The 12,707-nt window shown below is 44.9% G+C and overlaps 1 protein-coding gene across 5 annotated transcripts in view; it reads left to right on the forward strand.

The window, feature by feature from the left end:
* The window catches only part of GLT1D1 (glycosyltransferase 1 domain containing 1), a 492,486-nt gene extending 480,825 nt beyond the window's left edge, over positions 1 to 11,661 (forward strand). For 2 of the 5 annotated variants that reach the window (XM_063964606.1, XM_063964607.1), the window contains one exon: positions 11,035 to 11,661. In XM_063964606.1, the coding sequence (XP_063820676.1) occupies positions 11,035 to 11,187 (153 nt within the window). In that variant the 3' untranslated portion in view covers positions 11,188 to 11,661. The remainder of the gene's footprint in view (positions 1 to 11,034) is intronic. The other 3 variants (XR_010254820.1, XR_010254814.1, XM_063964608.1) reach the window with 3 other exon arrangements.
* Positions 11,662 to 12,707: the final 1,046 nt, after the last annotated feature.

A 12,707-nucleotide genomic window follows, 5' to 3' on the forward strand; every position in this document is an offset into this window, starting at 1 on the left:
AGTGCAGCTGGAAGAAAGCTCCCCAGGCTCTCCCCTGTAGTTTTCAGGCTCAAAGGGTTAAAAAGAGAGGGGGGGCACTAAATTTAGGCGCAATATTATATATACAAGCAGCTATTGGGGAAATTTCACTCAGTTATAGTGTTAATCCCCACATTATATAGCGCTCTGGTGTGTGCTGGCATACTCTCTCTCTGTCTCCCCAAAGGGCTTTGTGGGGTCCTGTCCTCAGTCAGAGCATTCCCTGTGTGTGTGTGGTGTGTCGGTACGGCTGTGTCGACATGTTTAATGAGGAGGCTTATATGGTGACGGAGCAGATGCCGATAAATGTGATGTCGCCCCCTGTGGGGCCGACACCAGAGTGGATGGTTAGGTGAAAGGTATTAACCGACAGTGTCAACTCCTTACATAAAAGGGTGGATGACGTAACAGCTGTGGGACAGCCGGCTTCTCAGTCCGTGCCTGCCCAGGCGTCTCAAAGGCCATCAGGGGCTCAAAAACGCCCGCTCACTCAGATGGCAGACACAGATGTCGACACGGAGTCTGACTCCAGTGTCGACAAGGTTGCGACATATACACAATCCACTAGGAACATCCGTGACTTGATCCCGGCAATAAAAAATGTGTTACACATTTCTGACATTAACCCTCTAAAAATGTTTTTTTATGTTGGGGAGAAAAAGCAGGCAGTGTTTTGTTCCCCCATCAGATGAATGAATGAAGTGTGTGAAAAGCGTGGGTTCCCCCCGATAAGAAACTGGTAATTTCTAAAAAGTTACTGATGGCGTACCCTTTCCCGCCAGAGGATAAGTTACGCTGGGAGATATCCCCTAGGGTGGATAAGGCGCTCACACGGTTGTCAAAAAAGGTGGCACTGCCGTTTTAGGAACGGCCACTTTGAAGGTACCTGTTGATAAAAAGCAGGAGGCTATCCTGAAGTCTGTATTTACACACTCAGGTACTAGACTGAGACCTGCAGATCGTGCTGCTGCAGCGTGGTCGATGACCCTGTCAAACATGAGAACATATTAAAGACGTCGTCTTATATATGAGGGATGCACAGAGGGATATTTTGCCGGCTGGCATCCAAAATGAATGTAATGTCCATTCTGTCAGGAGGGTATTAGAGACCTGTCACTGGACAGTTGATGCTGACTTTAAAAGGCGCATAGAGATTCTGCCTTATAAGGGTGAGGAATTATTTGGGGATGGTCTCTGGGACCTCGTATCCACAGCAACAGCTGGGAAGAAATATTTTTACCTCAGGTTTCCTCACAGACTAAGAAAGCACTGTATTATCAGGTACAGTCCTTTCGGCTTCAGAAAAGCAAGCGGGTCAAAGGCGCTTCCTTTCTGTACAGAGACATGGGAAGAGGGAAAAAGCTGCACCAGTCAGCCTGTTCCCAGAATCAAAATTCTTCTCTCGCTTCCTCTGAGTCCACAGCATGACGCGGGGGCTCCACAGGTGTAGCCAGGTACGGTGGGGGGCCGTCTCAACAATTTCAGCGACCAGTGGGCTCGCTCACAGGTGGATCCCTGTTTCATTCAAGTAGTATTTCAGGGGTACAAGCTGGAATTCGAGTTGTCTCCCCCCCGCCGTTTCCTCAAATATGCCTTGCCGACAACTCCCTCAGGCAGGGAGGCTGCGCTAGAGGCAATTAATAAGCTGTATTCCCAGCAGGTAATACTCAAGGTGCCCCTACTTCAATAAGGACGGGGTTACTATTCCACACGGTTTGGGGTACCGAAACCGCATGGTTCGGTGTGACCCATTAAGTTCAAGACGGAATCGCTCAGGGCGGTTATTGCAAGCCTGGACGAGGGGGATTACATGGAATCCCGGGACATCAAGGATGCTTACCTGCATGTCCCCATTTACCATCCTCGCCAGGAGTACCTCAGATTTGTGGTACAGGATTACCATTACCAAGTCCAGACACTGCCGTTTGGACTGTACATGGCACCGAGGGTGTTTACCAAAGTAATGGCCGAAATGATGATACTCCTTCGAAAAAAAGGGAGTTTTAATTATCCCGTACTTGGACAATCTCCTTATAAGGGCGAGGTCCAAGGAGCAGTTGCTAGTCGAGGTAGCACTATTTTGGAAAGTGCTACAACAGCACGGTTGGATTCTAAACAGTCCAAAGTCACAGCTGGTTCCTACGACACGTCTACTGTTCCTGGGGATGGTTCTGGACACAGACCAGAAATAAGTGTTTCTCCCGGAGGAGAAAGCCAAGGAGCTGTCATCTCTAGTCAGAGACCTCCTGAAGCCAAAACAGGTATCGGTGCATCATTGCACGCGAGTCCTGGGAAAAATGGTAGCTTCCTACGAAGCAATCCCATTCGGCAGGTTCCATGCAAGAACTTTTCAGTGGGACCTGTTGGACAAGTGGTCCGGATCACATCTTCAGATGCATCGGCTGATAACCCTGTCTTCAAGGACCAGGGTATCTCTACTGTGGTGGCTGCAGAGTGCCCATCTTCAAGAGGGCCGCAGGTTCGGCATACAGGACTAGGTCCTAGTGACCATGGATGCCAGCCTTTGAGGCTGGGGGGCAGTCACACAGGGAAGAAACTTCCAGGGACTTTGGTCAAGTCAGGTGACTTCCCTACACATAAATATTCTGGAACTGAGGGCCATTTACAATGCCCTGAGTCAGGCAAGGCCTCTGCTTCAAAACCAGCCGGTACTGATCCAATCAGACAACATCACGGCAGTCGCCCATGTAAACCAACAGGGCGCCACAAGAAGCAGGATGGCGATGGCAGAAGCCACAAGGATTCTCCGGTGGGCGGAAAATCATGTGTTAGCACTGTCAGCAGTGTTCATTCCCGGAGTGGACGACTGGGAAGCAGATCTTCTCAGCAGACACGACCTCCACCCGGGAGAGTGGGGACTTCATCCAGAAGTCTTCCAAAGGATTGTACACCATTGGGAAAGGCCACAGGTGGACATGATGGCGTCCCGCCTCAACAAAAAGCTATAAAAGATATTGCGCCAGGTCAAGGGACCCTCAGGCGATAGCTGTGGACGCTCTGGTAACACCGTGGGTGTACCAGTCGGTTTATGTGTTTCCCCCTCTGCCTCTCATACCAAAGGTACTGCGAATAATAGGAAGGCGAGGAGTAAGAACGATACTCGTGGTTCCGGATTGGCCAAGAAGAGCTTGGTACCCAGAACTTCAAGAAATTATATCAGAGGACCCATGGCCTCTGCCGCTCAGACAGGACCTGCGGCAGCAGGGGCCCTGTCTGTTCCAAGACTTACCGCGGCTACGTTTTGACGGTATGGCGGTTGAACGCCGGATCCTAAAGGAAAAGGGCATTCCGGAGGAAGTCATTCCTACGCTGATTCAAGCCAGGAAAGATGTAACTGCAAAACATTATCACCGCATATGGTGGAAATATGTTGCTTGGTGTGAGGCCAAAAAAGGCCCCAACAGAGGAATTTCAACTAGGTCGATTTCTGCATTCCTACAAGCAGGAGTGTCTATGGGCCTAAAATTAGCCTCCATTAAGATACAGATCTCGGCTCTGTCGATTTTCTTCCAAAAAGAACTAGCTTCAGTACCTGAAGTTCAGACATTGTAAAAGGAGTGCTGCATATTCAGCCCCCGGTTGTGCCTCCAGTGGCACCTTGGGTTCTCAACGTGGTGTTGAGTTTCTTAAAATCACATTGGTGTGAGCCACTAAAAACCATGGATCTAAAATATCTCACGCGGAAAGTGGTCATGTTATTGGCCTAGGCTTGGGCCAGGCGTGTATCAGAATTGGCGGCTTTGTCATATAAAAGTCCTTATCTGATTTTCCATATGGATAGGGCAGAATTGAGGACTCGTCCCCAGTTTCTCCCTAAGGTGGTATCAGCTTTTCACTTGAACCAACCTATTGTAGTGCCTGCGGCTACTAGGGACTTGGAGGATTCCAAGTTACTGGACGTAGTCAGGGCCTTGAAAAATTATGTTTCCAGGACGGCTAGAGTCAGGAGAACTGACTCGCTGTTTATCCTGTATGCACCCAAAAAACTGGGTGCTCCTGCTTCTAAGCAGACTATTGCTCGCTGGATTTGTAGCACAATTCAGCTGGCGCATTCTGCGGCTGGACTACCGCAGCCAAATTCTGTAAAAGCCCATTCCACAAGGAAGGTGGGCTCATCTTGGGCAGCTGCCCGAGGGGTCTCGGCTTTCCAACTTTGCCGAGCTGCAACTTGGTCAGGGGCAAACACGTTTGCAAAATTCTACAAAATTGATACCCTGGCTGAGGAGGACCTGGAGTTCTCTCATTCGGTGCTGCAGAGTCATCCGCACTCTCCCGCCCGGTTGGGAGCTTTGGTATAATCCCCATGGTCCTTTCGGAGTTCCCAGCATCCACTAGGACGTCAGAGAAAATAAGATTTTACTCACCGGTAAATCTATTTCTCGTAGTCCGTAGTGGATGCTGGGCGCCCATCCCAAGTGCGGATTGTCTGCAATACTTGTACATAGTTATTGTTAACTAAAGGGTTATTGTTGAGCCATCTGTTGAGAGGCTCAGTTGTATTTCATACTGTTAACTGGGGTATAGTATCACGAGTTATACGGTCTGATTGGTGTGGCTGGTATGAGTCTTACCCGGGATTCAAAATCCTTCCTTATTATGTCAGCTCGTCCGGGCACAGTGTCCTAACTGAGGCTTGGAGGAGGGTCATAGTGGGAGGAGCCAGTGCACACCAGGTGACCTAAAGCTTTCTTTAGTTGTGCCCAGTCTCCTGCGGAGCCGCTATCCCCCATGGTCCTTTCGGAGTTCCCAGCATCCACTACGGACTACGAGAAATAGATTTACCGGTGAGTAAAATCTTATTTTTAGTCTTTTTAGCTTTGTTTTTAAATTGCCCTGTCTAGAACAGTGTAGATAGCATTCAACTTAAGTACCTAATAGGGTCTAATTTAAAGTGATTTGCTCTGCCCTAGTCTGAAGGAAGTCATTAAGATAATATAATAGATAGGGCAGATAAAGGCAGGAGGTTAGCCACCATGAACACAGCTGGGGCTTCGGGACTGATAATTGACTACAGTTAAGTCCATGTATATTTGGACTGACCCAATTTATGTTGGCAACGTAAGCCACAACAGTGGATTTGAAATGAATCAATGGAGATGCAATTGAAGTACAGACTATCAGCTTTAGTTCAAGGGGTTTAACAAAAATATTGTATGAAATGTTTAGCAATTGCAGCCATTTTTATACACAGTCCCCTGTTTTTCGGGGCTCAACTGTAATTGAACAAATTAACATACGGTAATCATAAATAAAATGTTAATTTTGAATACTTTGTCAGTAATCCTCTGCAGGCAATGACTGCTTGAAGTCTGGAACCCATTGTAGAATATTCCACTACTTCGCCTATAAAAACTCTTGGGTTGCTTTCGCAGTATGATTACGGTCATTGTCCATCTGTACTGTAAAGCGCTGTCCAATCTACTTCACTGAATTTGGCTGACTGAGCAAACAGCATGGGCCTGATTCATAGGTTCACAGCTGCAATTTTATTCGCAGTGGACTTACTTATATGCTAATGATTCAGCTGCCGTCTGGGTGCAGAGATGCCCACAGCTGGCATCTCACATCTGCCACTAATGCATAAGCAGGAGCATCGAGCGCACATCAATAGGGAACCCTACACTGCCTCAGACAGAGCGGCTTTCTTAAGATGCTGGGGCCTCTCCAGCTGCAAATGAATTTGCAGTGGCTGACCAGGGAATGCCCAGAAAATGGTCCTTCATTTTCCTAATCACTTCACATTACCGCCTCTGAATGCTGACTACTTGTCACTCACTGAAAATAAATAATCTGTGCGTCCACAGTCACTAATCACTCACTGCGCCTGGCTTTGACGCCTGTACAGTGGCAAAAAATAGTTCAACTGCGTCCAACATTGACATTGTGCGCACCTCTGAAACAGGCATTGTATCACAATACACTTAAGAATTCATCCAGCTACTTCTGTCACATCATCAATAACACTGCTTAATGAAACTTCACTGTTTAACTTGATATACGATACTTGTTTATCTGTGTGCGACAGAGTCTGAATCTGTATAGGAAGTGCTGCGATGGCTTTTTTGCAAGTTCCATTGTGTTTTGAATATAGATTCACACTTGCATAGATAAACAAGTGTCACAAATCCTATTAATCAGTGCAGTGTCATCAAGTGGTTTTGTCACATTGTACTGAGATTAAGACACACATTCGCGTGAAAATCTCACTCGCTCCAGGTGTCTCATCAGAGCCGACGGAACCCGCTCAGTGAGGGCATGCATTGCAGGGAGGCGCCGGCCAGGAGAGGACCAGCACTCTGCTACCCTGCTGCTGGGTCTACCATTGCTGCCGCTGCACTTGTCAGACTGACAGGCAGAGGCGCCGGCAATGTGAACAGTGGTGCCTCCTCCTTGCTGTGTCATCAGCGTCTGACCTGCTGGCTAGGTTTCAGCGCTGGGGCCCTGCTCCTGCACCTATACAGCTTGCTCTCATATTCACTCCCTGAAGGACTGCTGATAGGGAGCGGACCTCATCTCTTATACTGCTGGCAGGTGTGGAAGGAGCTGGACATGTGTTCAGCGGAGCAGCAGCTAGACGTAATGTAGGGCTCCATATATGCAGCCCATTGAGTCCAGGCGGTAGTGGTACTTTAATTAGTTGATAGGATGCTGCCAGTGCCGCTGCATGGTTCCCTATACTGTAGTGTACAGGAGGCGGAGCCCTGAGCAGCAACAGAGGATGCAGTAAGGGGAGAAGAGACTACAGTTCTCCAGCCGCGGAGGCTTCATGGCAGGATGTTGTTCACTGACCTGCCCTGGAGCTGAGGCTGGAGGTGACAGATGATGCTGTGTGCAGAGTGGGCTCACCCTGCAGCTAAGCAGCTCACATCCATCCTAAGGATACCAGTACTTCAGGCAGATGGAGGATTCCAGGACACCAACAGCCAGAAGGTACTGCAGTGTAACACTAATCCTAACACCCCCCCCCCTCACACACACACACACACACACACACAGCCTAACCCCAACCCCCACAGCCTAATCCTACCCTCTCTCCCCCCCCCCCCGCATCCTGATCTTCTCCCTGTAGCCTAACTCCCCACCACAGCCAAACCTTCCCCTCACAACTTAACCTTCCCCTCCCTCAGCTTAACCCTCCTTCCCTGCAAATTAACACCAACCCACCCCTCCCAGAGCCTAACTCTCCTTGCTGCAGTTTATCCCAATCCCTCCTGCAGCCTAACCCTCTCCCCGCAGCCTAACCTAACCCTCCACTCCCTCAGCCTAGTTCTAATCCTCCCTCAATACAACCTATCCCTTCCCCCTGCAGCCTTTCCCTTACCCTACCCGGCATACTTACGTTCAGGTTTCCGTTGCTGGCATTCTGACAGGTGTCAGGATTCTGGCGCTGGTCTCCTGATGGCCGGCATCCCGTACATTGGGATGCCAACTACATGAGGGTAGGGGTTATTGCTTAGACCCTATATTAAAACATACAAACATAAAAAAGTCCACATTAACCTGTTGTATAAAGAAAAAAAGTTCAAAAAAAAGTACAAATTTTAATTGTAAAAGAAGGGTTTTTATTCAGACAAGCATGTGTCTCTCTGTGGAGGGCAAGGTGGTCCAAATGACCCACCCCTATTAGGACTGCTTCCAGAAATATATTTAGGGGCAGTGCAACCCACTCAGTGGCAAACGCTACCCATGGGCATTATGTGTGTAAGTGGTGCTACTACAGGGAGATTGTGTATAAGGGGCACTATTACTGTGGTCATTATTTGTATAAGGGGCTCCACTACAGCAGGATTATGTGTATAAGTGTCACTACTACTATGGGCATAATGTGTATAAGCGGCGCTACTACACGAGGATTATGTGTATAACTGGCAGTACTACTGTGAGCATTATGTGTATAAGGGGCACTACTGTGTAGTGTAAAACATATAATGGGCACTACTGTGTGATGTTACATGAATAATGGGCACTACTGTGTGTCATTATTTGAATAATTGACAGTACTATGTGGTGTAATGTGAATTGTGACTACTAGTAAGATTGAGCTACTGTGTGCCGTAATTTTAAATGTGGGTATTATTGTGTAGCCATGCCCCTTCCTTGTGAGACGACACCCCTTTTCGCTGCACATCCCTTAGCAAAGAGTGGAAAGGAAGGCGCAAATTTATAGTTTGCAGGGGGGGCGACAAACACCCTAGCACCGGCCCTGCGTCTCATGGTGTATTGAGGCTGGGTGTATGAAGGCACATCTGTATAACTGTATTTTGAATGTGTTTTGAGAAATATCAAAAGTATTGAAAATTGTCAGTGTCCAAATATTCATGGGCCTAACAGTATGTACACTCTACTCTAGCAGAGCTGAATTACCCACAAGGCAGTGCAGGCGGGCCCTAGGGCCCGGTGTGTCTTAGGAGGCTTGTCTGCACTTGCTGTCGGCATGCTTTTTTTCTAGTTCTATTGTAGACTCTAAACTCTGGCGGCCGTGCTGGAGGAGAGCAGTGTGTTGCACTGTGTTGCTGGCACATTCACATACTTGTGGTCCGGCCCCACCTCTACATATACTTTCTCTTCCCTTGCTACTTCTAATGGCCAGCTAGCAGATAGGTGAAATGGGTCGAGTCACATGAACCAAACTCCGCCCCCTGTGTGATCCCTCTTCTGTGTACCACATGTTTGTTCCACTCTGTGGCTGTGACATAAAGCACGGGCTCCAGAATGTTCTGTTGCCCAGGTTGGGGACAGGCAGGTGCTGACACTGTACATTGTGAAAAAAAGCAGTGCGTGACTGACAATGATATGTAGTTTAAGCCTGCTTTCAGGAGGGACACTGCTCACACTACACTAGACTTACCCAGAGCTCGCTGTGCTACATTACAAATTAACCCTACCTCCACCACATTACAAGTGAACCTGTGCACTGTGCTTTACACCCAGACTGAAAATGCAGAGATTGCACTGCACAACTGACTGACCTTGTTAACACTACTGTATATGATAGCCTGACCCTGTACTTACTGCAGTACACCACACTAACCTTGCGCCTGCTGTATTACACCACAGACTGACCCTTCACATACTACACCACAGAATGGCCCTGTCCACACTACACTACAAACTGACCCGAAGTGCACTACTGAATTACAATATAGACTGACACTCTGTATTCACTACTACAACAGACAGAAGTTGCACACACTACGTTACTGTGTGACCGTTGTATGTATATTTCTCTAAGATAGAGGCAGCCAAACTATGGCCCACAAGCCAAGCGCAGCCTATCTCTGCTAGAGTCTGGCTGTCCTCTTATACACAGTAGGACGGCTGATCTGATGACCTATCTGACGATTGGTAACTGCATACACATTTACCAATCGTCTGCTCGATGTGTTGTGTCTGATATCACAACAGGGTGGGCATTTCCATATGCATTTACAGTTGTGATGTCAGTCACCATCAGCTTCTGCCACAAGTGTGTGGCAGACTGCCTGTACACACAGCACGATGCGCCAGTATATCTGCATAAATATCCGCCATAGACTGTGCTGCAGGGCTGATACAATATGTCTGTTAAGGTCATTCAGACACATTGCTGGTACACACCCGCCGACGCTCCCATGATATATTGGCTGTTCAATATATCAGCCATTGTGTACCCAACTTAGGTCTGGGATTCTTCTGAAGATTAGCGCATCCTTGTTGGGACTCTGGAAGTAGTAAATTATTTGCTTGACAGCATGACCTGGTGCCATCACTGCCGGGCTGGCCGACACTGTCAGTGCAGACTGCAACAGTCGACCGACAGCCTGAGGGAGACAGAACTCAGGCACTGACCAAGAGACGTAAGTAACATAAGGGGGTGCTCTGGACTGGCACATAAGGAGAGGCTCGGCAAAGAATGCTCATCTAACTGTGGAAAGCTAGCTGAGAAAAAAATCTTGTGGTCATCTTTTCAAAGTAATTTTCTTAAGAAAAATGTTTGGAGATTCAATTAGCGGCGATTTTACTTCAGAACCTTACATCATGTGCGACTGCGCATATTGCAGGTAATTACAAGAGGAAAACCTCTATGGGATATGAAAAATAATAGTGGTATAAAAACACTAATTGAACCCAACTGCCTATTAAATAAGTATGGTGAATGCATTTATGCCATCACAATACTTGTCCTATTATTACTATCTCTGGTTACTGTATATCCGTGACAGGCGAAAGTCACTGTATTCTCTTTTTATGTACTGTATATATTTTTCATCTTTTTTTTTTCTTTTTTTTTTACTGTGCTTTGAATTCTTTTACACAGTGCTTACTTTGGTTAACAGTAGACACCACCATGCGTCATTTGCCCTTAAATTAATGTTACACTATCATAATTTGTAGCGTTGGACCAGAGAACAAACCATTTATTCACTTACAGTGATACCAGCTTTCTAGCTTTTAACTTTTTTATACTTTAAATCAACTTTTCTTACTTTAAAGTACCATTCTTTCAAAGATGTCCTTGTGTTTCTGTTGATTCCCAAAGTAAACAGCACTCTGTTTCACATGAAAGGCTGGATTGAGCAAGTGACCTTAGTATATTTCTATAAATGTATTGAAAGTGGCATAAACAATGAATTGAAGCTATTAGCCCTTTGTTACTTCGAGAAGGATGACTATTAAAATAAGAAAACATACTCCTTTAGGTCTATGTATGGGCAGACATACATTGTTGGCATCCACAACAACCATAATTAAGAAAAGGGACCTGGTGGTTATTCAGAAATATGCAATAATTGCAATTTGGACTTTCATAAAGCAGTATTTAAGGATGCCAAAGACTTGGTTCTGAATCTGAGGTTCTGATTCATAGGTTGACTTAGATGCCGCAGCGACTATTGCAAACTTATGCTAATGCCGCAACCGAAACAGCATTTCTGACTGTGTTTTATCCTCTTTGCTGATCATGAGACATGTCCTTGAATATTTGTTTTCATATTGATTTACTGTGTTCTCTTTTAGGAGTTTGTCCAGCTGTCCAAAAGATTGATAAGTGAACCTGATCTGAAAAAGAAAATTATTTATAATGCAAAACAATATATTCGCACCTACCATTCATGGAAGCTTGAAAGAGAAACCTATCAATATCTTGTTCAAAATCTAACAAATGAATAGACTTTGGTGTGAAAGGAAATTACCGTCATTTAAAATGCATCATTATTTTAGAAGCAATTCATTTACTATATTTTGATATTGTGATTTTTTTTTTCTTCATTTTTTTATTTTATTTAGGAAATTTAAAGAAAGGGATGTTTTAAATATTTTTTTGCAATGTATGTTTTTAAAGGGATTATACATATTCTTGCTTTCCATTTTTGTGTTTGCATGACTCATTTTTGTACTTTTTTGTACTACACATTTATTTTATTACTTTTCTTAATGCATTTTTTACTTCATTTAAACATGTTCCTAATTTATTTTTTGTGTAAATAACTTAAACAACAATGGCCGTGGTGATGAAGACATTTTATTTTTTTGTGTAAACCAGCTTAAAAATGCTAAACATTGATATGTAGATACTGACTTTCAAATTATTTGTTTCAGGGGCATTTTTCATACAAATTAAATCATTTTATAAATGTGATAGTACATACGTGTTTTGCACACTTCATTGTGTTGCAGTGCATATTTCTGCATGCTTCTTGTTCTATAGTGAGTTAAAGCAGCTGAAGAATGATATTACTTTAAATGTGAGCATGTTTTAAATGCAATGCGATACATTTATAAACATGTTTTTAATATGTATTCAGCATAAACAGATAGGTCCTCTTTTGTTACAACATGGTTTATATGCACTTTTCTTGTGTTTTAAAGTATTACAAAATGCATTGCAACCGTCACAGCACAATGGCAGTGTCGCACACCAGCAGCGTTTGAATGCTGTGATTTTCTAGAGTGGAATGTACAGTGTTCATTGGATTAGAATTACAATTTTCTGAGAGAGATATATGAAGCATTCTAAAGAGTGTACAAGTGGGGAATTTGCCAATAGCTTCTCCGGACACACTGACTGGGAACAAACTGATATCTGATAGAATCAGTGCTCACAACACTTCTATCAACTTGATAAAGACGACACAGAGCATCGAAACGCGTAGAAAGTGTTGTTCATATTGGTCTGACAACCCATTTCCATTTTTCTGAGCCCACTGTGTATTTGATATTCGAGTTACATCTTCCAGTGGATTCATTATAACATCAATATGGTACAGCCGTCCTGTCCAATCTTGTGTTAGTTTAGCATTTTTTAATAAATAACTTTGGATTCTAATCCGGTCCCTTTCTGGTTATATGCATATGAAATGAGAAACAACTGTTCCCACTAATATCCAGCGAGGACCTAATGGAAGTTCAAAGAAACCTTTATGTGTTTCACATCCAGTTTTCTACAAGTAATCATACATGTAAGAATTTGCACAGCTTGCTTTTGTCACCATTTCGGGTGTCGACGTAAAGGAGGGAGGGACCTGGAATTTGATTGGGACTATTCACACAATGTTTCCTGCAATCACCGACTGGTGCAATTGATTTCATTTACAATATTACACTTTTATGTGATTTTTTTTCATGTGATTACCTTTGGACACTACATAATTTTAACCGTTTAGATATTGTGAAATCCTCACATTGAGGAC

The sequence above is a fragment of the Pseudophryne corroboree genome, chromosome 1, assembly GCF_028390025.1.
Source record: "Pseudophryne corroboree isolate aPseCor3 chromosome 1, aPseCor3.hap2, whole genome shotgun sequence".
Taxonomy (NCBI): domain Eukaryota; kingdom Metazoa; phylum Chordata; class Amphibia; order Anura; family Myobatrachidae; genus Pseudophryne; species Pseudophryne corroboree.